This window comes from Bombina bombina, chromosome 2 (genome assembly GCF_027579735.1).
Source record: "Bombina bombina isolate aBomBom1 chromosome 2, aBomBom1.pri, whole genome shotgun sequence".
Lineage (NCBI taxonomy): Eukaryota > Metazoa > Chordata > Amphibia > Anura > Bombinatoridae > Bombina > Bombina bombina.
Window position 1 is genome coordinate 363,140,543 of NC_069500.1, and position 24,479 is coordinate 363,165,021.

The window sequence follows — 24,479 nt, forward strand, 5'->3', positions numbered from 1 at the left end:
TTTCTCTCCCTTCTTTTAGGGAGAAATGGTATGAGATGCATGCAATTCAACCCACCTATATGCAAGTGTTTTGCTAGCCATTTTCTTTTGAATTGTTATGAAAAAACAAACAAAAAATTTTTTACACACTGACCCAAAAAAATATTAAGGGGACAAAAGGCCTAAAACCTTTAAGGGGGGAGCAGCGGAATTTTGAGTGCCTAGGGCAGCACAAAACCTAAATACGCCACTGCCGCTGACACACACAGATACACAAACACATATTCTCATACACACAGATACATACTCACATAGAGGCCTATTTATCAAATGTCTGTCGGACCTCATCCGACAGTGCGGATCAGGTCCGACAGACATCGATGAATGCGGAAAGCAATACGCTCTCCTTAGCAGCTCACAAGAGCTCGCGGCCGCCAGCAGGGGGTGTCAATCAACCCGATCGTACTGGATCGGGTTGAATTCCGGCGATTCCTGTCCGCCTCATCAGAGCAGGAGGACAGGGTTATGAAGCAGCTGTCTTTAGACCGCTGCTTCATAACTGCTGTTTCTGGCGAGCCTGCAGGCTTGCCAGAAACACGGGGCATCAAGCTCCATTCGGAGCTTGATAGATAGGCCCCATACTTTCATACACACAGATATTTACTCTCTCTCTCACACACACACAAACACACACAGAAACACTCACTCTCTGTCAAACACACAGAGTTACACACTCTCTGTCACACACACAGAGATACACACTCTCTCTCACACACAGATACTCTCTCTCATATGCATGCACTGACAGAGATTGATACACTCTCTGTAGCACACACAGATACACACAAACTCTGATACACACACAGATAGCCTCACATACAGATAAACTATCACACACACACACAGACACAATCTCTCTCTCTCACACACACACTCACACAGATAAAAATACACACAGATGCACTCTCACACATCCACAAACACATCCACTCTTTATCACACACAGATATGCAGTCTCACACAGATATACACACTCTCTCACACATACACACAGATATACACTTTCTCATACACACACTCGATACAGTCTCTTACCTTTACCCCAGGGCACCAGAGAGAGATGCAACAGCCTACATTTCTACGGGGGGGGGGGGGGGGGTCCAGTTTCTTGTTTTCACTTCAGCAATAAGGCTCCTCACACACCGCCCTATCTGCTCTATCCTCTATCTAAAACCATGCACACTGTAGCACTCACTGTACTGTGTGCAGGCTTTTTGAGAGAGCGGATAGGGTAGCCATTGCTGAAAATGGAAAATAAATAACCACTGAACTGCCAGCGCTAGTCCTGCAGTAGGTTACACGCTGCACCTCTTTCTCATTTAAAAAAAAATAAAATATTAAAAAATTACCAAAAAACTTGCCTGCAACTCTTGTGCACACTTTACTTTCACTTAGAGGGAACAGTGTGTCTGACCAATCAGCATTTTAGCCCAATTGGACAGCCTTGAGCTACTGTTTGAAAAGACCAGGCAAATACATATGCATTTACTTTTAATACAATAAAATAAACTAAAAGAATGTTGTATTTTTTCTTCTTCTAATAGCACAAAACCAAGGGCGTATTATGGCCTAGGCCAACAAGGCCGTTGCCTAGGGCAGCAGATTTGGGAGGGGCAGCACATCTGCCCTATCCGCTCTCTAAAAGCCAGCACACAGTACATTGAGCGATAAAGTGCAGGCTTTTACAGAGAAGACAAGGCACGTGCGCTGATTAAGTTCGCTCTTTACAGGCAGTGCTGCTTTAAACCGTTGCCCGGGGATATGCTTACAATGTGATGCTGGAGGAGAAGACCTTGTGCCGATATGCTGCCTCCAGCGCAGTGCTTATTGCAGGTCTTAGTAACTAACAGACTGGTTGTGTCTGTGCACTGTTTGGATCAGCTTGTGATGTCTAATCATAAACTCTCAGCGCTAATGTATGTTAGCTACTAATAGCTAGCTTTCTCTGCATTCATGAACCCACGGAGTAAAAGGTAAACGGACACTTAAAAAGTTTGATTACTTGAATGATGGTAATTACTATATGTTGTTGCATGTGAAGGGCAGTGATTGTTTCAAAGTGTATTCTTCTTTCCCTCCCTTCCCCTCTCCCTTCTTTCCCTTTCTCCCTCCCTTTTTTCCCTCAACTTCCTCCCTTGCTCCCTTCTTTCACTCCTTTGTTTCCATCCCCACTTTTCTCTTCTCTCTCTCTCTCTCTCTCCCCCTTCCTTCTTTACTTTCCCTCCCTTTTCTCCCCTCCCTTCCTCCCTCAACTCCCTCCCTTCTTTCCCTCCCTCCCTCCCTTTTTTCCCTCAACTTCCTCCCTTGCTCCCTTCTTTCACTCCTTTGTTTCCATCCCCACTTTTCTCTTCTCTCTCTCTCTCTCTCTCTCTCTCTCTCTCTCTCCCCCTTCCTTCTTTACTTTCCCTCCCTTTTCTCCCCTCCCCTTCTTTTCTCTCCCTTCTTTTAGGGAGAAATGGTATGAGATGCATGCAATTTAACCCACCTGTATGCAAGTGTTTTTCTAGCCATTTTCTTTTGAATTGTTATGCAAAAACAAACACATTTTTTTTTACACACTGACCCAAAAAAATATTAAGGGGAAAAAGGCCTAAAACTTTTTAGGGGGGGGGGATTTAGCGGAATTTTGAGTGCCTAGGGCAGCACAAAACCTAAATACGCCACTGCACAAAACCTATATAAAAATATATATACATGCAATTTGCATCTATTGTCTGTTACTTACTACATGCTCAGTTTCTGCATCAAGTGCACTGGTAGCTTCATCCAATATGAGAACGGTCGGATTACGGATTAGAGACCGTGCAATGGCTACTCTTTGTTTCTGACCGCCAGACAACTGAGTACCTTTCTCTCCAGTTTCTGAAATCAGAAGACAGCAAATCAGCTATATCAAAGCACCAAAAGCTGATGTTTTAAGATAAGGCTTGACAATCCCAGGAACCAAGGTGTCATGGCTCCTAAAACTCTGGAAAAAAATATAATTAATTGGCTCTTAAAAATATTGGATGGCTGGTTTCTCAATATTTTGTGTGGCTCCTTAATTTGTGAACCATTGACTGGTCTTGAAGATAATATCGGACAAGGTGTAACTGATATTATTTATAAAACTATCTCTTTTTATTAATATTTCTGTATATCAATATGTTAATAATATATATTAATAATATTTGATTTGTGTTGGTATCCTAAAATTATATTTATATATATATATATATATATATATATATATATATAAATATATATATAATAAGCTAATATTTTTACTACATGTATAGGTGTGCAAAATATTAAATGTCTAGTAGTATTTAAAGAAAAAATGGCATTGATTACTACTAAGATGAGAGAAAAACAATGAAAAAAGATACGGTTGAGAATAGCATCAAAGTATATTACCTGTGTTATATCCACCCTGAAGCTCTGTGATGAAAGTGTGAGCATTTGCTTTCTCAGCAGCACTTACAATGAGCTCCAGGGGTACAGAATTCAGACCATAGGAAATGTTATTCTGAATGGAACCAGTAAACAACACAGGCTCTTGGCTGACAATGGAAATCTGCAATGACAATATCATGATATATTGCACAATATAAGAAGGCTCAGTAGTGCAATAATGCAGGGCAGGATGAAAGTCCTGATGAGGTCTGACGTATTTCTGGCATTTTGGCACAGCAAGTTCATTAAAATTTCACTCACCCTTCTCCCTCACACTTTCCCTGTCTAACCCCTAAACTGAATTTACTTAAAGGGGCAATAAAGTCTTTGAGATTGTAATATAAAATGTTTAACCCCTTAACGACAGCTGGCATCCCCTTTTTACTTTATGTGGTTAAAAAGAGCGGCAAGACTGCGCTGTTGCCACATGGCTTCTGGAGGGAGGCAAGTAGTAATAAATAGCATGCCTTTCCGCAAGACTCAAGCTTTTATAGGTCTAAAACCCCTTTATGGACATGTGACGTACACTGCAGGATATGTCTGTGTCTTTAAGTGATTATTTATGTGAAGTAAAAAAACACCTTTGCAATATGCTTTGATTATTTACTGATAAAGCATATGATAGGCTTCACACTATGAAAGTGACAATATACTGTGAAATGTATTTCACTTTAATGTGTTCCCAATGTTATCTCTCTATATACACAAAGTTTATTATGAGTTTAGGTTCAATGAGCAAAAACTAGCTGTTTCAGATACAGAAATAGATCTCACTCTCCCAAGAATACTGGACAGTGATTCTCTTCCTGCATTCTGTTAACATAACTTTTCTAAAACAGAATACTGCAGTATTCATATTTTCAGTATAGCTGGTAGTTTCTATAGACAACAGCAGACATTTCAAATTACAAAACAAAGGTAAATACACTATTTGTCAACCATTTAATATACTTCAGCTGGTAAAATGGATCATTGGGGGAGAACATTTCACAGTATAATCTCACTTTAAAGAGACAGTAAACATCTTAAGATTGTTATATTAAAAATGTTTATTTAAAGCTATTTAATTCTATAGCAACACAACAGAAATGTCATGTAGTTACAAGGGGCAAGATTACAAGTAGCGCGTTATGATTTTTCCCAGCGCGATATGGGATTTTTGCAATCAATTTCCATTGCGCAAGTATTATAAGTCTTGAAAAAGTGATTGACAGCGTGCATTCATCTTTTACGCAACAATCCTTTCCACGCTCAAAGAGCTGTAGTTAATGGTTTTGTGCAACATTAAACTTTCATGAAACACTTCAAAAATACATTACAAAGTAAAAATTACATTACATAATAAAAATTATTTAAAAAAATATTGCACACAAAAGTTATAAGGGATCAAAGATGTGCGATCTCGGGTGTTAGGAAAAAAAAGCAGACAAAGAGATTTTTACATTGACATACATACACATACTGTATATAGAGAAACATGGATTTATATGTATAGAGATATATTTAACTATGAAGATAATGAAAAGATTTTAAATTACAATCTTATATCTCAGAGGGATTTTCAAAGAGATATAGATCTCTAGATATCTAGACATATATATATATATATTCATATAAATATCTCGCTATAAATAGATATATCAGTCCAAAAATCATCACATATATAGATAAATATTTATTTAGAATTAATTAGAACATATTCAGTTACAAAAACATTTTCACAATATAAAATATTCGCATTTTCATGTACACTTTTCGAGGAGAATATGTCATGGGCTTTGCGCAACATATTTGGATTTTAGTGTTTTTTTTCTTTCTATTTGTCTTCTCCATTGAATTTCTATGGGGAATACGTGAACGCGATTTAACCGTTTGGATTAAGTGGCTTAACGCGTGTGCAAAAAACCTTGGCTGCCCTGTGCTCACTTCCCCCTGCCTAAGCTTGACTTAGCTGCCCTGTGCTCACTTCCCCCTGTCTAAGAGTACCTTGACTGCCCTGTGCTCACTTCCTCCTTCCTAAGCTTACCTTGACTGCCATGTGCTCAATTCCCGCTGCCTAAGCTTATCTTGGCTGCCATGTGCTCACTTCCCCCTGCCTAAGCAAACCTTGGCTGCCCTGTGCTCACTTCCCCCTGCCTAAGCAAACCTTGGCTGCCCTGTGCTCACTTCCCCCTGCCTAAGCTTACCTTGGCTGCCCTGTGCTCACTTCCCCCTGTCTAAGCTTTCCTTGGCTGCTCTGTGCTCACTTCCCCCTGCCTAAGCTTACCTTGGCTGCCCTGAGCTCACTTCCCCCTGCCTAAGCTTACCTTGGCTGCCCTGAGCTCACTTCCCCCTGCCTAAGCTTACCTTGTATGCCAGCTTACCTTGAATGCCATGTGCTCACTTCCCCCTGCCTAAGCTAACCTTGGCTGCCCTGTGCTCACTTACTCCTGCCTAAGCTTACCTTGGCTGCCCTGAGCTCACTTCCCCCTGTCTAAGTTTACCTTGCCCAGACTACACTCACTTCCCTCTGACCAAGTTAACTTTCTCTGCCCTGTGCTCACTTCCCCCTGTCTAAGCTTACCTTGTATGCCATGTGCTCACTTCCCCCTGCCTAAGCTAACCTTGGCTGCCATGTGCTCACTTCCTCCTGCCTAAGTTTACCTTGGCTGCCCTGTGCTCACTTCCCCCTGCCTAAGCTTACCTTGGCTGCCTTGAGCTCACTTCCCCCTGCCTAAGCTTACCTTGGCTGCCCTGTGCTCACTTACCCCTGTCTAAGCTTACCTTGGCTGCTCTGTGCTCACTTCCCCCTGTCTAAGCTTACATTTGCTGCTCTGTGCTCACTTCCCCCTGCCTAAGCTTACCTTGCCCAGACTACACTCACTTCCCTCAGACCAAGCTAATCTTCTCTGCCCTGTACTCACTTCCCCCTGCCTAAGCTTACCTTGTATGCCAGCTTACCTTGTATGCCATGTGCTCACTTCCCCCTGCCTAAGCTAACCCTGGCTGCCCTGTGCTCACTTACTCCTGCCTAAGCTTACCTTGGCTGCCCTGTGCTCACTTCCCCCTGCTTAAGCTTACCTTGGCTGCCCTGTGCTCACTTTCCCCTGCCTAAGCTTACCTTGGCTGCTCTGTGCTCACTTCCCCCTGTTTAAGCTTACTTTGGCTGGCCTTTGCTCACTTCCTCCTGACTAAGCTTACCTTGGCTGCCCTGTGCTCTCTTCCTCCTGCCTAAGCTGAATTTGTATGCCCTGCACTCACTTCCCTGTCTAAGCTAACCTTCTTTGCCCTGTGCTCACTTCCCCCTGCCTAAGCTTACCTTGGCTGCCCTGTGCTCACTTCCCCCTGTCTAAGCTTACCTTGACTGCTCTGTGCTCACTTCCCCCTGTCTAAGCTTACCTTGGCTGCTCTGTGCTCACTTCCCCCTGTCTAAGCTTACCTTGGCTGCTCTGTGATCACTTCCCCCTGCCTAAGCTTACCTTGCCCAGACTACACTCACTTCCCTCTGACCAAGCTAACTTCTCTGCCCTATGCTCACTTCCCCCTGCCTAAGCAAACCTTGGCTGCCCTGTGCTCACTTCCTCCTGCCTAAGCTTACCTTGGCTGCCCTGTGCTCACTTCCCCCTGCCTAAGCTTACCTTGGCTGCCCTGTGCTCACTTCCCCCTGTCTAAGCTTACCTTGGCTGCTCTGTGCTCACTTCTCCCTGTTTAAGCTTACCTTGGCTGTCCTGTGCTCACTTCCTCCTGCCTAAGCTTACCTTGCCCAGACTACACTCACTTCCCTCTGACCAAGCTAACCTTCTCTGCCCTGTGCTCACTTCCCCCTGCCTAAGCTTACCTTGTATGCCATGTGCTCACTTCCTCCTGCCTAATAAAACCTTGGCTGTCCTGTGCTCACTTCCTCCTGCCTAAGTTTACCTTGGCTGCCACGTGCTCACTTCCCCCTGCCTAAGCTTACCTTAGCTGCCCTGTGCTCACTTCCCCCTGCCTAAGCTTACCTTGGCTGCTCTGTGCTCACTTCCCCCTGTTTAAGCTTACCTTGGCTGGCCTGTGCTCACTTCCTCCTCACTAAGCTTACCTTGGCTGCCCTGTGCTCTCTTCCTCCTGCCTAAGCTGAATTTGTATGCCCTGCACTCACTTCCCTGTCTTAGCTAACCTTCTTTGACCTGTGCTCACTTCCCCCTGTCTAAGCTTACCTTGGCTGCTCTGTGCTCACTTCCCCATGTTTAAGCTTACCTTGGCTGCTCTGTGCTCACTTCCCCCTGTCTAAGCTTACCTTGGCTGCCCTGTGCTCACTTCCCCCTGCCTAAGCTTACCTTGGCTGCCCTGTGCTCACTTCCCCCTGTCTAAGCTTACCTTGGCTGCTCTGTGCTCACTTCTCCCTGTTTAAGCTTACCTTGGCTGCCCTGTGCTCACTTCCTCCTGCCTAAGCTTACCTTGCCCAGACTACACTCACTTCCCTCTGACCAAGCTAACCTTCTCTGCCCTATGCTCACTTCCCCCTGCCTAAGCTTACCTTGTATGCCATGTGCTCACTTCCCCCTGCCTAAGCAAACCTTGGCTGCCCTGTGCTCACTTCCTCCTGCCTAAGTTTACCTTGGCTGCCCTGTGCTCACTTCCCCCTGCCTAAGCTTACCTTGGCTGACCTGTGCTCACTTCCCCCTGCCTAAGCTTACCTTGGCTGCCCTGTGCTCACTTCCCCCTGCCTAAGCTTACCTTGGCTGCTCTGTGCTCACTTCCCCCTGTTTAAGCTTACCTTGGCTGGCCTGTGCTCATTTCCTCTTGACTAAGCTTACCTTGGCTGCCCTGTGCTCTCTTCCTCCTGCCTAAGCTGAATTTGTATGCCCTCCACTCACTTCCCTGTCTAAGCTAACCTTCTTTGCCCTGTGCTCACTTCCCCCTGCCTAAGCTTACCTTGGCTGCTCTGTGCTCACTTCCCCCTGTCTAAGCTTACCTTGGCTGCTCTGTGCTCACTTCCCCCTGTCTAAGCTTACCTTGGCTGCTCTGTGCTCCCTTCCCCCTGTCTAAGCTTACCTTGGCTGTTCTGTGCTCACTTCCCCCTACCTAAGCTTACCTTGCCCAGACTACACTCACTTCCCTCTGACCAAGCTAACTTCTCTGCCCTATGCTCACTTCCCCCTGCCTAAGCAAACCTTGGCTGCCCTGTGCTCACTTCCTCCTGCCTAAGTTTACCTTGGCTGCCCTGTGCTCAATTCCTCCTGCTTAAGCTTACCTTGGCTGCCCTGTGCTCACTTCCCCCTGCCTAAGCTTACCTTGGCTGCCCTGTGCTCACTTCCCCTTGTCCAAGCTTACCTTGGCTGCTCTGTGCTCACTTCTCCCTGTTTAAGCTTACCTTGGCTGTCCTGTGCTCACTTCCTCCTGCCTAAGCTTACCCTGCCCAGACTGCACTCACTTCCCTCTGACCAAGCTAACCTTCTCTGCCCTGTGCTCACTTCCCCCTGCCTAAGCTTACCTTGTATGCCATGTGGTCACTTTCTCCTGCCTAAGAAAACCTTGGCTGCCCTGTGCTCACTTCCTCCTGCCTAAGTTTACCTTGGCTGCCATGTGCTCACTTCCCCCTGCCTAAGCTTATCTTGGCTGCCCTGTGCTCACTTCCCCCTGCCTAAGCTTACCTTGGCTGCCCTGTGCTCACTTCCCCCTGTTTAAGCTTACCTTGGCTGTCCTGTGCTCACTTCCTCCTCACTAAGCTCACCTTGGCTGCCCTGTGCTCTCTTCCTCCTGCCTAAGCTGAATTTGTATGCCCTGCACTCACTTCCCTGTCTAAGCTAACCTTCTTTGCCCTGTGCTCACTTCCCCCTGTCTAAGCTTACCTTGGCTGCTCTGTGCTCACTTCCCCCTGTTTAAGCTTACCTTGGCTGCTCTGTGCTCACTTCCCCCTGTCTAAGCTTACCTTCGCTGCCCTGTGCGCACTTCCCCCTGCTTAAGCTTACTTTGGCTGTCCTGTGCTCACTTCCTCCTGCCTAAGCTTACCTTGCCCTGACTACACTCACTTCCCTCTGACCAAGCTAACCTTCTCTGCCCTATGCTCACTTCCCCCTGCCTAAGCTTACCTTGTATGCCATGTGCTCACTTCCTCCTGCCAAAGCAAACCTTGGCTGCCCTGTACTCACTTCCTCCTGCCTAAGTTTACCTTGGCTGCCCTGTGCTCACTACCTCCTGCTTAAGCTTACCTTGGCTGCCCTGTGCTCACTTCCCCCTGCCTAAGCTTACCTTGGCTGCTCTGTGCTCACTTCCCCCTGTTTAAGCTTACATTGGCTGGCCTGTGCTCACTTCCCCCTGCCTAAGCTTACCTTGGCTGCCCTGTGCTCTCTTCCTCCTGTCTAAGCTGAATTTGTATGCCCTGCACTCACTTCCCTGCCTAAGCTTACCTTGTATGCCATGTGCTCACTTCCTCCTGCCTAAGCAAACCTTGGCTGCCCTGTACTCACTTCCTCCTGCCTAAGCTTACCTTGGCTGCTCTGTGCTTACTTCCCCCTGTTTAAGCTTACCTTGGCTGCCCTGTGCTCACTTCCCCCTGCTTAAGCTTACCCTTGGCTGCCCTGTGCTCACTTCCCCCTGTCTAAGCTTGCCTTGGCTGCTCTGTGCTTACTTCCCCCTGTTTAAGCTTACCTTGGCTGCCCTGTGCTCACTTCCTCCTGCCTAAGCTTACATTGGCTGGCCTGTGCTCACTTCCCCCTGCCTAAGCTTACCTTGGCTGCCCTGTGCTCTCTTCCTCCTGTCTAAGCTGAATTTGTATGCCCTGCACTCACTTCCCTGTCTAAGCTAACCTTCTTTGCCCTGTGCTCACTTCCCCCTGTCTAAGCTTACCTTGGCTGCTCTGTGCTCACTTCCCCCTGCCTAATCTTACCTTGCCCAGACTACACTCACTTCCCTCTGACCTAGCTAACTTTCTCTGCACTGTGCTCACTTCCCCCTGCCTAAGCTTACCTTATATGCCCTGTGCTCACTTCCCCCTGCCTAAGCAAACCTTGGCTGCCCTGTGCTCACTTCCTCCTGCCTAAGCTTACCTTGGCTGCCCTGTGCTCACTTACCCCTGCTTAAGCTTACCTTGGCTGCCCTGTGCTCACGTCCCCCTGCCTAAGCTTACCTTGGCTGCCTTGTGCTCACTTACCCCTGTCTAAGCTTACCTTGGCTGTCCTGTGCTCACTTCCTCCTGCCTAAGCTAACCTTGGCTGCCCTGTCTAAGCTTACCTTGGCTGCTCTGTGCTCACTTCCCCCTGCCTAAGCTTACCTTGTATGCCATGTGCTCACTTCCCCCTGCCTAAGCTAACCTTGGCTGCCCTGTGCTCACTTCCTCCTGCCTAAGCTTACCTTGGCTGCCCTGTGCTCACTTCCCCCTGCTTAAGCTTACCCTTGGCTGCCCTGTGCTCACTTCCCCCTGTCTAAGCTTACCTTGGCTGCTCTGTGCTTACTTCCCCCTGTTTAAGCTTACCTTGGCTGCCCTGTGCTCACTTCCTCCTGCCTAAGCTTACATTGGCTGGCCTGTGCTCACTTCCTCCTGACTAAGCTTACCTTGGCTGCCCTGTGCTCTTTTCCTCCTGCCTAAGCTGAATTTGTATGCCCTGCACTCACTTCCCTGTCTAAGCTAACATTCTTTGCCCTGTGCTCACTTCCCCTGCCTAAGCTTACCTTGGCTGCCATGTGCTCACTTCCCCCTGTCTAAGCTTAACTTGGCTGCTCTGTGCTCACTTCTCCCTGTTTAAGCTTACCTTGGCTGTCCTGTACTCACTTCCTCCTGCCTAAGCTAACCTTGGCTGCCCTGTGCTCACTTACCCCTGTCTAAGCTTACCTTGGCTGCTCTGTGCTCACTTCCCCCTGCCTAAGCTTACCTTGTATGCCATGTGATCACTTCCCCCTGCCTAAGCTAACCTTGGCTGCCCTGTGCTCACTTTCTCCTGCCTAAACTTACCTTGGCTGCCCTGTGCTCACTTCCCCCTGCTTAAGCTTACCCTTGGCTGCCCTGTGCTCACTTCCCCCTGTCTAAGCTTGCCTTGGCTGCTCTGTGCTTACTTCCCCCTGTTTAAGCTTACCTTGGCTGCCCTGTGCTCACTTCCTCCTGCCTAAGCTTACATTGGCTGGCCTGTGCTCACTTCCTCCTGACTAAGCTTACCTTGGCTGCCCTGTGCTCTTTTCCTCCTGCCTAAGCTGAATTTGTATGCCATGCACTCACTTCCCTGTCTAAGCTAACATTCTTTGCCCTGTGCTCACTTCCCCTGCCTAAGCTTACCTTGGCTGCCATGTGCTTACTTCCCCCTGTCTAAGCTTAACTTGGCTGCTCTGTGTTCACTTCCCCCTGTCTACGCTTACCTTGGCTGCTCTGTGCTCACTTCTCCCTGTTTAAGCTTACCTTGGCTGCCCTGTGCTCACTTCCCCCTGCTTAAGCTTACCTTTGGCTGCCCTGTGCTCACTTCCCCCTGTCTAAGCTTACCTTGGCTGCTCTGTGCTTACTTCCCCCTGTTTAAGCTTACCTTGGCTGCCCTGTGCTCACTTCCTCCTGCCTACGCTTACATTGGCTGGCCTGTGCTCACTTCCTCCTGACTAAGCTTACCTTGGCTGCCCTGTGCTCTTTTCCTCCTGCCTAAGCTGAATTTGTATGCCCTGCACTCACTTCCCTGTCTAAGCTAACATTCTTTGCCCTGTGCTCACTTCCCCTGCCTAAGCTTACCTTGGCTGCCATGTGCTCACTTCCCCCTGTCTAAGCTTAACTTGGCTGCTCTGTGCTCACTTCTCCCTGTTTAAGCTTACCTTGGCTGTCCTGTACTCACTTCCTCCTGCCTAAGCTAACCTTGGCTGCCCTGTGCTCACTTACCCCTGTCTAAGCTTACCTTGGCTGCTCTGTGCTCACTTCCCCCTGCCTAAGCTTACCTTGTATGCCATGTGATCACTTCCCCCTGCCTAAGCTAACCTTGGCTGCCCTGTGCTCACTTCCTCCTGCCTAAGCTTACCTTGGCTGCCCTGTGCTCACTTCCCCCTGCTTAAGCTTACCCTTGGCTGCCATGTGCTCACTTCCCCCTGTCTAAGCTTACCTTGGCTGCTCTGTGCTTACTTCCCCCTGTTTAAGCTTACCTTGGCTGCCCTGTGCTCACTTCCTCCTGCCTAAGCTTACATTGGCTGGCCTGTGCTCACTTCCTCCTGACTAAACTTACCTTGGCTGCCCTGTGCTCTTTTCCTCCTGCCTAAGCTGAATTTGTATGCCCTGCACTCACTTCCCTGTCTAAGCTAACATTCTTTGCCCTGTGCTCACTTCCCCTGCCTAAGCTTACCTTGGCTGCCATGTGCTCACTTCCCCCTGTCTAAGCTTAACTTGGCTGCTCTGTGCTCACTTCTCCCTGTTTAAGCTTACCTTGGCTGTCCTGTACTCACTTCATCCTGCCTAAGCTAACCTTGGCTGCCCTGTGCTCACTTACCCCTGTCTAAGCTTACCTTGGCTGCTCTGTGCTCACTTCCCCCTGCCTAAGCTTACCTTGTATGCCATGTGATCACTTCCCCCTGCCTAAGCTAACCTTGGCTGCCCTGTGCTCACTTCCTCCTGCCTAAGCTTACCTTGGCTGCCCTGTGTTCACTTCCCCCTGCTTAAGCTTACCCTTGGCTGCCCTATGCTCACTTCCCCCTGTCTAAGCTTACCTTGGCTGCTCTGTGCTTACTTCCCCCTGTTTAAGCTTACCTTGGCTGCCCTGTGCTCACTTCCTCCTGCCTAAGCTTACATTGGCTGGCCTGTGCTCACTTCCTCCTGACTAAGCTTACCTTGGCTGCCCTGTGCTCTTTTCCTCCTGCCTAAGCTGAATTTGTATGCCCTGCACTCACTTCCCTGTCTAAGCTAACATTCTTTGCCCTGTGCTCACTTCCCCTGCCTAAGCTTACCTTGGCTGCCATGTGCTCACTTCCCCCTGTCTAAGCTTAACTTGGCTGCTCTGTGCTCACTTCTCCCTGTTTAAGCTTACCTTGGCTGTCCTGTACTCACTTCATCCTGCCTAAGCTAACCTTGGCTGCCCTGTGCTCACTTACCCCTGTCTAAGCTTACCTTGGCTGCTCTGTGCTCACTTCCCCCTGCCTAAGCTTACCTTGTATGCCATGTGATCACTTCCCCCTGCCTAAGCTAACCTTGGCTGCCCTGTGCTCACTTCCTCCTGCCTAAGCTTACCTTGGCTGCCCTGTGCTCACTTCCCCCTGCTTAAGCTTACCCTTGGCTGCCCTATGCTCACTTCCCCCTGTCTAAGCTTACCTTTGCCTGCTCTGTGCTTACTTCCCCCTGTTTAAGCTTACCTTGGCTGCCCTGTGCTCACTTCCTCCTGCCTAAGCTTACATTGGCTGGCCTGTGCTCACTTCCTCCTGACTAAGCTTACCTTGGCTGCCCTGTGCTCTTTTCCTCCTGCCTAAGCTGAATTTGTATGCCCTGCACTCACTTCCCTGTCTAAGCTAACATTCTTTGCCCTGTGCTCACTTCCCCTGCCTAAGCTTACCTTGGCTGCCATGTGCTCACTTCCCCCTGTCTAAGCTTAACTTGGCTGCTCTGTGTTCACTTCCCCCTGTCTACGCTTACCTTGGCTGATCTGTGCTCACTTCCCCCAGCCTAAGCTTACCTTGCCCAGACTACACTCACTTTCCACTGACCAAGCTAACCTACTCTGCCCTGTGCTCACTTCCCCTGCCTAAGCTGAATTTGTATGCCCTGCACTCACTTCCCTGTCTAAGCTAACCTTCTTTGCCCTGTGCTCACTTCCCCCTGCCTAAGCTTACCTTGGCTGCCCTGTGCTCACTTCCCCCTGTCTAAGCTTACCTTGACTGCTCTGTGCTCACTTCCCCCTGTCTAAGCTTACCTTGGCTGCTCTGTGCTCACTTCCCCCTGTCTAAGCTTACCTTGGCTGCTCTGTGATCACTTCCCCCTGCCTAAGCTTACCTTGCCCAGACTACACTCACTTCCCTCTGACCAAGCTAACTTCTCTGCCCTATGCTCACTTCCCCCTGCCTAAGCAAACCTTGGCTGCCCTGTGCTCACTTCCTCCTGCCTAAGCTTACCTTGGCTGCCCTGTGCTCACTTCCCCCTGCCTAAGCTTACCTTGGCTGCCCTGTGCTCACTTCCCCCTGTCTAAGCTTACCTTGGCTGCTCTGTGCTCACTTCTCCCTGTTTAAGCTTACCTTGGCTGTCCTGTGCTCACTTCCTCCTGCCTAAGCTTACCTTGCCCAGACTACACTCACTTCCCTCTGACCAAGCTAACCTTCTCTGCCCTGTGCTCACTTCCCCCTGCCTAAGCTTACCTTGTATGCCATGTGCTCACTTCCTCCTGCCTAATAAAACCTTGGCTGTCCTGTGCTCACTTCCTCCTGCCTAAGTTTACCTTGGCTGCCACGTGCTCACTTCCCCCTGCCTAAGCTTACCTTAGCTGCCCTGTGCTCACTTCCCCCTGCCTAAGCTTACCTTGGCTGCTCTGTGCTCACTTCCCCCTGTTTAAGCTTACCTTGGCTGGCCTGTGCTCACTTCCTCCTCACTAAGCTTACCTTGGCTGCCCTGTGCTCTCTTCCTCCTGCCTAAGCTGAATTTGTATGCCCTGCACTCACTTCCCTGTCTTAGCTAACCTTCTTTGACCTGTGCTCACTTCCCCCTGTCTAAGCTTACCTTGGCTGCTCTGTGCTCACTTCCCCATGTTTAAGCTTACCTTGGCTGCTCTGTGCTCACTTCCCCCTGTCTAAGCTTACCTTGGCTGCCCTGTGCTCACTTCCCCCTGCCTAAGCTTACCTTGGCTGCCCTGTGCTCACTTCCCCCTGTCTAAGCTTACCTTGGCTGCTCTGTGCTCACTTCTCCCTGTTTAAGCTTACCTTGGCTGCCCTGTGCTCACTTCCTCCTGCCTAAGCTTACCTTGCCCAGACTACACTCACTTCCCTCTGACCAAGCTAACCTTCTCTGCCCTATGCTCACTTCCCCCTGCCTAAGCTTACCTTGTATGCCATGTGCTCACTTCCCCCTGCCTAAGCAAACCTTGGCTGCCCTGTGCTCACTTCCTCCTGCCTAAGTTTACCTTGGCTGCCCTGTGCTCACTTCCCCCTGCCTAAGCTTACCTTGGCTGACCTGTGCTCACTTCCCCCTGCCTAAGCTTACCTTGGCTGCCCTGTGCTCACTTCCCCCTGCCTAAGCTTACCTTGGCTGCTCTGTGCTCACTTCCCCCTGTTTAAGCTTACCTTGGCTGGCCTGTGCTCATTTCCTCTTGACTAAGCTTACCTTGGCTGCCCTGTGCTCTCTTCCTCCTGCCTAAGCTGAATTTGTATGCCCTCCACTCACTTCCCTGTCTAAGCTAACCTTCTTTGCCCTGTGCTCACTTCCCCCTGCCTAAGCTTACCTTGGCTGCTCTGTGCTCACTTCCCCCTGTCTAAGCTTACCTTGGCTGCTCTGTGCTCACTTCCCCCTGTCTAAGCTTACCTTGGCTGCTCTGTGCTCCCTTCCCCCTGTCTAAGCTTACCTTGGCTGTTCTGTGCTCACTTCCCCCTACCTAAGCTTACCTTGCCCAGACTACACTCACTTCCCTCTGACCAAGCTAACTTCTCTGCCCTATGCTCACTTCCCCCTGCCTAAGCAAACCTTGGCTGCCCTGTGCTCACTTCCTCCTGCCTAAGTTTACCTTGGCTGCCCTGTGCTCAATTCCTCCTGCTTAAGCTTACCTTGGCTGCCCTGTGCTCACTTCCCCCTGCCTAAGCTTACCTTGGCTGCCCTGTGCTCACTTCCCCTTGTCCAAGCTTACCTTGGCTGCTCTGTGCTCACTTCTCCCTGTTTAAGCTTACCTTGGCTGTCCTGTGCTCACTTCCTCCTGCCTAAGCTTACCCTGCCCAGACTGCACTCACTTCCCTCTGACCAAGCTAACCTTCTCTGCCCTGTGCTCACTTCCCCCTGCCTAAGCTTACCTTGTATGCCATGTGGTCACTTTCTCCTGCCTAAGAAAACCTTGGCTGCCCTGTGCTCACTTCCTCCTGCCTAAGTTTACCTTGGCTGCCATGTGCTCACTTCCCCCTGCCTAAGCTTATCTTGGCTGCCCTGTGCTCACTTCCCCCTGCCTAAGCTTACCTTGGCTGCCCTGTGCTCACTTCCCCCTGTTTAAGCTTACCTTGGCTGTCCTGTGCTCACTTCCTCCTCACTAAGCTCACCTTGGCTGCCCTGTGCTCTCTTCCTCCTGCCTAAGCTGAATTTGTATGCCCTGCACTCACTTCCCTGTCTAAGCTAACCTTCTTTGCCCTGTGCTCACTTCCCCCTGTCTAAGCTTACCTTGGCTGCTCTGTGCTCACTTCCCCCTGTTTAAGCTTACCTTGGCTGCTCTGTGCTCACTTCCCCCTGTCTAAGCTTACCTTCGCTGCCCTGTGCGCACTTCCCCCTGCTTAAGCTTACTTTGGCTGTCCTGTGCTCACTTCCTCCTGCCTAAGCTTACCTTGCCCTGACTACACTCACTTCCCTCTGACCAAGCTAACCTTCTCTGCCCTATGCTCACTTCCCCCTGCCTAAGCTTACCTTGTATGCCATGTGCTCACTTCCTCCTGCCAAAGCAAACCTTGGCTGCCCTGTACTCACTTCCTCCTGCCTAAGTTTACCTTGGCTGCCCTGTGCTCACTACCTCCTGCTTAAGCTTACCTTGGCTGCCCTGTGCTCACTTCCCCCTGCCTAAGCTTACCTTGGCTGCTCTGTGCTCACTTCCCCCTGTTTAAGCTTACATTGGCTGGCCTGTGCTCACTTCCCCCTGCCTAAGCTTACCTTGGCTGCCCTGTGCTCTCTTCCTCCTGTCTAAGCTGAATTTGTATGCCCTGCACTCACTTCCCTGCCTAAGCTTACCTTGTATGCCATGTGCTCACTTCCTCCTGCCTAAGCAAACCTTGGCTGCCCTGTACTCACTTCCTCCTGCCTAAGCTTACCTTGGCTGCTCTGTGCTTACTTCCCCCTGTTTAAGCTTACCTTGGCTGCCCTGTGCTCACTTCCCCCTGCTTAAGCTTACCCTTGGCTGCCCTGTGCTCACTTCCCCCTGTCTAAGCTTGCCTTGGCTGCTCTGTGCTTACTTCCCCCTGTTTAAGCTTACCTTGGCTGCCCTGTGCTCACTTCCTCCTGCCTAAGCTTACATTGGCTGGCCTGTGCTCACTTCCCCCTGCCTAAGCTTACCTTGGCTGCCCTGTGCTCTCTTCCTCCTGTCTAAGCTGAATTTGTATGCCCTGCACTCACTTCCCTGTCTAAGCTAACCTTCTTTGCCCTGTGCTCACTTCCCCCTGTCTAAGCTTACCTTGGCTGCTCTGTGCTCACTTCCCCCTGCCTAATCTTACCTTGCCCAGACTACACTCACTTCCCTCTGACCTAGCTAACTTTCTCTGCACTGTGCTCACTTCCCCCTGCCTAAGCTTACCTTATATGCCCTGTGCTCACTTCCCCCTGCCTAAGCAAACCTTGGCTGCCCTGTGCTCACTTCCTCCTGCCTAAGCTTACCTTGGCTGCCCTGTGCTCACTTACCCCTGCTTAAGCTTACCTTGGCTGCCCTGTGCTCACGTCCCCCTGCCTAAGCTTACCTTGGCTGCCTTGTGCTCACTTACCCCTGTCTAAGCTTACCTTGGCTGTCCTGTGCTCACTTCCTCCTGCCTAAGCTAACCTTGGCTGCCCTGTCTAAGCTTACCTTGGCTGCTCTGTGCTCACTTCCCCCTGCCTAAGCTTACCTTGTATGCCATGTGCTCACTTCCCCCTGCCTAAGCTAACCTTGGCTGCCCTGTGCTCACTTCCTCCTGCCTAAGCTTACCTTGGCTGCCCTGTGCTCACTTCCCCCTGCTTAAGCTTACCCTTGGCTGCCCTGTGCTCACTTCCCCCTGTCTAAGCTTACCTTGGCTGCTCTGTGCTTACTTCCCCCTGTTTAAGCTTACCTTGGCTGCCCTGTGCTCACTTCCTCCTGCCTAAGCTTACATTGGCTGGCCTGTGCTCACTTCCTCCTGACTAAGCTTACCTTGGCTGCCCTGTGCTCTTTTCCTCCTGCCTAAGCTGAATTTGTATGCCCTGCACTCACTTCCCTGTCTAAGCTAACATTCTTTGCCCTGTGCTCACTTCCCCTGCCTAAGCTTACCTTGGCTGCCATGTGCTCACTTCCCCCTGTCTAAGCTTAACTTGGCTGCTCTGTGCTCACTTCTCCCTGTTTAAGCTTACCTTGGCTGTCCTGTACTCACTTCCTCCTGCCTAAGCTAACCTTGGCTGCCCTGTGCTCACTTACCCCTGTCTAAGCTTACCTTGGCTGCTCTGTGCTCACTTCCCCCTGCCTAAGCTTACCTTGTATGCCATGTGATCACTTCCCCCTGCCTAAGCTAACCTTGGCTGCCCTGTGCTCACTTTCTCCTGCCTAAACTTACCTTGGCTGCCCTGTGCTCACTTCCCCCTGCTTAAGCTTACCCTTGGCTGCCCTGTGCTCACTTCCCCCTGTCTAAGCTTGCCTTGGCTGCTCTGTGCTTACTTCCCCCTGTTTAAGCTTACCTTGGCTGCCCTGTGCTCACTTCCTCCTGCCTAAGCTTACATTGGCTGGCCTGTGCTCACTTCCTCCTGACTAAGCTTACCTTGGCTGCCCTGTGCTCTTTTCCTCCTGCCTAAGCTGAATTTGTATGCCATGCACTCACTTCCCTGTCTAAGCTAACATTCTTTGCCCTGTGCTCACTTCCCCTGCCTAAGCTTACCTTGGCTGCCATGTGCTTACTTCCCCCTGTCTAAGCTTAACTTGGCTGCTCTGTGTTCACTTCCCCCTGTCTACGCTTACCTTGGCTGCTCTGTGCTCACTTCTCCCTGTTTAAGCTTACCTTGGCTGCCCTGTGCTCACTTCCCCCTGCTTAAGCTTACCTTTGGCTGCCCTGTGCTCACTTCCCCCTGTCTACGCTTACCTTGGCTGCTCTGTGCTTACTTCCCCCTGTTTAAGCTTACCTTGGCTGCCCTGTGCTCACTTCCTCCTGCCTACGCTTACATTGGCTGGCCTGTGCTCACTTCCTCCTGACTAAGCTTACCTTGGCTGCCCTGTGCTCTTTTCCTCCTGCCTAAGCTGAATTTGTATGCCCTGCACTCACTTCCCTGTCTAAGCTAACATTCTTTGCCCTGTGCTCACTTCCCCTGCCTAAGCTTACCTTGGCTGCCATGTGCTCACTTCCCCCTGTCTAAGCTTAACTTGGCTGCTCTGTGCTCACTTCTCCCTGTTTAAGCTTACCTTGGCTGTCCTGTACTCACTTCCTCCTGCCTAAGCTAACCTTGGCTGCCCTGTGCTCACTTACCCCTGTCTAAGCTTACCTTGGCTGCTCTGTGCTCACTTCCCCCTGCCTAAGCTTACCTTGTATGCCATGTGATCACTTCCCCCTGCCTAAGCTAACCTTGGCTGCCCTGTGCTCACTTCCTCCTGCCTAAGCTTACCTTGGCTGCCCTGTGCTCACTTCCCCCTGCTTAAGCTTACCCTTGGCTGCCATGTGCTCACTTCCCCCTGTCTAAGCTTACCTTGGCTGCTCTGTGCTTACTTCCCCCTGTTTAAGCTTACCTTGGCTGCCCTGTGCTCACTTCCTCCTGCCTAAGCTTACATTGGCTGGCCTGTGCTCACTTCCTCCTGACTAAACTTACCTTGGCTGCCCTGTGCTCTTTTCCTCCTGCCTAAGCTGAATTTGTATGCCCTGCACTCACTTCCCTGTCTAAGCTAACATTCTTTGCCCTGTGCTCACTTCCCCTGCCTAAGCTTACCTTGGCTGCCATGTGCTCACTTCCCCCTGTCTAAGCTTAACTTGGCTGCTCTGTGCTCACTTCTCCCTGTTTAAGCTTACCTTGGCTGTCCTGTACTCACTTCATCCTGCCTAAGCTAACCTTGGCTGCCCTGTGCTCACTTACCCCTGTCTAAGCTTACCTTGGCTGCTCTGTGCTCACTTCCCCCTGCCTAAGCTTACCTTGTATGCCATGTGATCACTTCCCCCTGCCTAAGCTAACCTTGGCTGCCCTGTGCTCACTTCCTCCTGCCTAAGCTTACCTTGGCTGCCCTGTGTTCACTTCCCCCTGCTTAAGCTTACCCTTGGCTGCCCTATGCTCACTTCCCCCTGTCTAAGCTTACCTTGGCTGCTCTGTGCTTACTTCCCCCTGTTTAAGCTTACCTTGGCTGCCCTGTGCTCACTTCCTCCTGCCTAAGCTTACATTGGCTGGCCTGTGCTCACTTCCTCCTGACTAAGCTTACCTTGGCTGCCCTGTGCTCTTTTCCTCCTGCCTAAGCTGAATTTGTATGCCCTGCACTCACTTCCCTGTCTAAGCTAACATTCTTTGCCCTGTGCTCACTTCCCCTGCCTAAGCTTACCTTGGCTGCCATGTGCTCACTTCCCCCTGTCTAAGCTTAACTTGGCTGCTCTGTGCTCACTTCTCCCTGTTTAAGCTTACCTTGGCTGTCCTGTACTCACTTCATCCTGCCTAAGCTAACCTTGGCTGCCCTGTGCTCACTTACCCCTGTCTAAGCTTACCTTGGCTGCTCTGTGCTCACTTCCCCCTGCCTAAGCTTACCTTGTATGCCATGTGATCACTTCCCCCTGCCTAAGCTAACCTTGGCTGCCCTGTGCTCACTTCCTCCTGCCTAAGCTTACCTTGGCTGCCCTGTGCTCACTTCCCCCTGCTTAAGCTTACCCTTGGCTGCCCTATGCTCACTTCCCCCTGTCTAAGCTTACCTTTGCCTGCTCTGTGCTTACTTCCCCCTGTTTAAGCTTACCTTGGCTGCCCTGTGCTCACTTCCTCCTGCCTAAGCTTACATTGGCTGGCCTGTGCTCACTTCCTCCTGACTAAGCTTACCTTGGCTGCCCTGTGCTCTTTTCCTCCTGCCTAAGCTGAATTTGTATGCCCTGCACTCACTTCCCTGTCTAAGCTAACATTCTTTGCCCTGTGCTCACTTCCCCTGCCTAAGCTTACCTTGGCTGCCATGTGCTCACTTCCCCCTGTCTAAGCTTAACTTGGCTGCTCTGTGTTCACTTCCCCCTGTCTACGCTTACCTTGGCTGATCTGTGCTCACTTCCCCCAGCCTAAGCTTACCTTGCCCAGACTACACTCACTTTCCACTGACCAAGCTAACCTACTCTGCCCTGTGCTCACTTCCCCTGCCTAAGCTTACCTTGTATGCCATGTGCTCACTTTCCCTAGCCTAAGCAAACCTTGGCTGCCCTGTGCTCACTTCCTCCTGCCTAAGCTTACCTTGGCTGCTCTGTGCTCACTTCCCCCTGCTTAAGCTTACCTTGGCTGTCCTGTGCTCACTTCCCCCTTTCTAAGCTTACCTTGGCTGCCCTGTGCTCACTTCACCGTCTAAGCTTACCTTGGCTGCTCTGTGCTCACTTCCCCCTGTTTAAGCTTACCTTGGCTGTCCTGTGCTCACTTCCTGCTGCATAAGCTAACCTTGACTGCCCTGTGCTCACTTCCTCCTGACTAAGCTTACCTTGGCTGCCCTGTGCTCTCTTCCTCCTGCATAAGCTGAATTTGTATGCCCTGCACTCACTTCCCGGTCTAAGCTAACCTTCTTTGCACTGTGATCACTACCGCTTACCTTGGCTACCCTGTGCTCACTTCCCCCTGCCTGAGCTTACCTTGGCTGCCCAGCTTAACTGTCTTCACTGCACGCACTCACCCCCCCCCTGCCTAAGCTGAATTTGTATGCCCTGCACTCACTCACCTCTGCCAAAATGCTTCTGCCATTAATAACCCTGAGGCTCAAAATCGTTATCTCCCGAAAACAAAACAAAATCATTATCTATCTATCTATTGGGTACTTGTAAAGCGCAAACTAATCACCCGTGAGGGTCTCAAGGCGCTATGGGAGGGGGGGAGAGGGGGGATAAGGGAAGACGATTCATTTGAAGAGCCAGGTCTTGAGGTCCTTCCTGAAGTTTGTAAGGGAGGTGGATTGTCTGAGGTGCAACGGGAGGGAGTTCCATGAACTTGCTGCCATATAGGAGAAGGATTTTCCTCCAGCTGTTTTTTTCTTGATGCGGGGGATGACTGCGAGTGCTTGGTCGGCAGAGCAGAGTTGTCTGGAGGGGGTGTAGAAATTGACACGGTGGTTTATGTATTCAGGACTGATATTGTAGAGGGCCTTGAATGCATGGGTTAGGAGCTTGAAGGTGATTCTCTTGTTGACGGCGAGCCAGTGTAGGTTCCTTAGGTGTTCGGTGATGTGGTTTTGGCGAGGGGTGTCAAGGATGAGTCTGGCCGAGGTGTTCTGGATGTGTTGGAGTTGTTTCTGGAGCTTGATGGTGGACCCGGCGTACAGTGCATTGCCGTAGTCCAGTCGACTACTGACGAGGGCGTGTGTGACAGATTTTCTAATTTCGGTGGGGAATCCGTCATTCTCTTTATTTCTTTTTTTTTTTTTATATATTTTTATTGAGGTTCTTTGCGAAACAGACAGTCAATGGTTATCAATACATATTGTAAAGGAGAATAAACTTACAAAACAGGCAACCCAACAAATTCTCTTGATTTCTTAATCCAATTCAAATTGTGAACAATTTATGACAAACAAATTGTAATTTTGGAGGTTTAACAATTACATAACAGGTTGAAGGGCTTGCATGTTGATTGATCCCTTTTAATAGTGTGTAGTGATACTTAAAGGGACACTGAACACAATTTTTTTTTCTTTCGTGATTCAGATAGAGCATGCAATTTTAAGCAACTTTCTAATTTACTCCTATTATCAATTAGTCTTTGTTCTCTTGCTATCTTTATTTGAAAAATAAGACATCTAAGCTAAGGAGCCAGAAGCCAATTTTTGGTTCAGTACATTGGACAGCACTTGTTTATTGGTGGGTGAATTTATCCACCAATCAGCAAGAACAACCCAGGTTGTTCCCCAAAAATGGGCCGGCATCTAAACTTACATTCTTGCTTTTCAATTAAAGATACAAGGAGAATGAAGAAAATTTGATAATAGGAGTAAATTAGAAAGTTGTTTAAAATGGCATGCTCTATCTGAATCACGAACGAAAAAACATTTGGGTTCAGTGTCCCTTTAAAGGTGACGTGGACAATTAACCGGTTGTTCTCCAAAACCATAGAGCTGTGTATATGTCTCTGTAAGAAATTTGAGCAAGGGAATCATTAGTACAATGGGAATGTGTGTTAGGTTATTAATTTAGCTCATTTGTATTAGTGTTTAAGTGCTTAATATTACATTTGAACTTTTATTGATTAAGCTACAGCTTACTACCAACAGCAATATGACAGGGGGGTAATGTGAGTGTGCTTTCTTCACTGACAAAACCAAAGTTACATTTGAAAACTGTTTAGGGTACCCCGTAATAAGTAAAAAAAAAGTATTGTCAAGTGATTCAGCAAATACATTTAGTTGTGGAATTCAATAAGTGAAAAATGGACCCATAAATGTGTTAAGTATTAAGAATATGGATTGTGATCTGTTAAACAAAACCGGCACATAAATATAGTTAAATGTAGTATCATTTTGCATCAAACTGATAATTAAAAAATTGCTGTAGGAAAACAATGAAAGCTGTTAACATACAGATAGATTGTAATCAAACCCTGATTTATCTGCACTTACTACAATTAGAAACACGAGTCTGCATTATATTGTTCAAATATAACTACACAGCAATAACCATAAACATAGGCTTTAATGAAGATTTGGTTGTATATAACCAGATAGTAGAAGCTACAACAGAATCTGGGCATACGCAGGCTTTTTCACAACCAGGAGTTGTTAAAGGGACAGTCTACAATAGAATTGGTATGGTTTTAAAAGTTACATAATCCCTTTATTACCCATTCCCCAGTTTTGCATAACCAACACAGTTATATTAATATACCTTTTTACCTCTGTGATTACCTTGTATCTAAGAACCTTCTTCAAGCCCCCTGATCACATGACTGTGACTGTTTATTATCTATTGACTTGCATTTAGTATTGTGTTGCATTTAGTATTGTTGTTGTGGGCGTTAACAAGTGTTATCTATATGGCCCACATGTACTTTCAGTTTCTTGTTGTGAAAAGCAATTAAAAAAAAATCT

The 24,479-nt window shown here is 49.0% G+C and overlaps 1 protein-coding gene across 1 annotated transcript in view; it reads right to left on the reverse strand.

Moving 5' to 3' along the window:
* The window catches only part of ABCB9 (ATP binding cassette subfamily B member 9), a 193,796-nt gene that overhangs the window by 87,606 nt on the left and 81,711 nt on the right, over positions 1 to 24,479 (reverse strand). Inside the window, exons 9-10 of the mRNA XM_053699772.1 lie at positions 3,436 to 3,595; positions 2,765 to 2,901 (exon numbers count right to left, since the gene is read on the reverse strand). Coding sequence (XP_053555747.1) covers positions 2,765 to 2,901; positions 3,436 to 3,595 — 297 coding nt within the window. The remainder of the gene's footprint in view (positions 1 to 2,764; positions 2,902 to 3,435; positions 3,596 to 24,479) is intronic.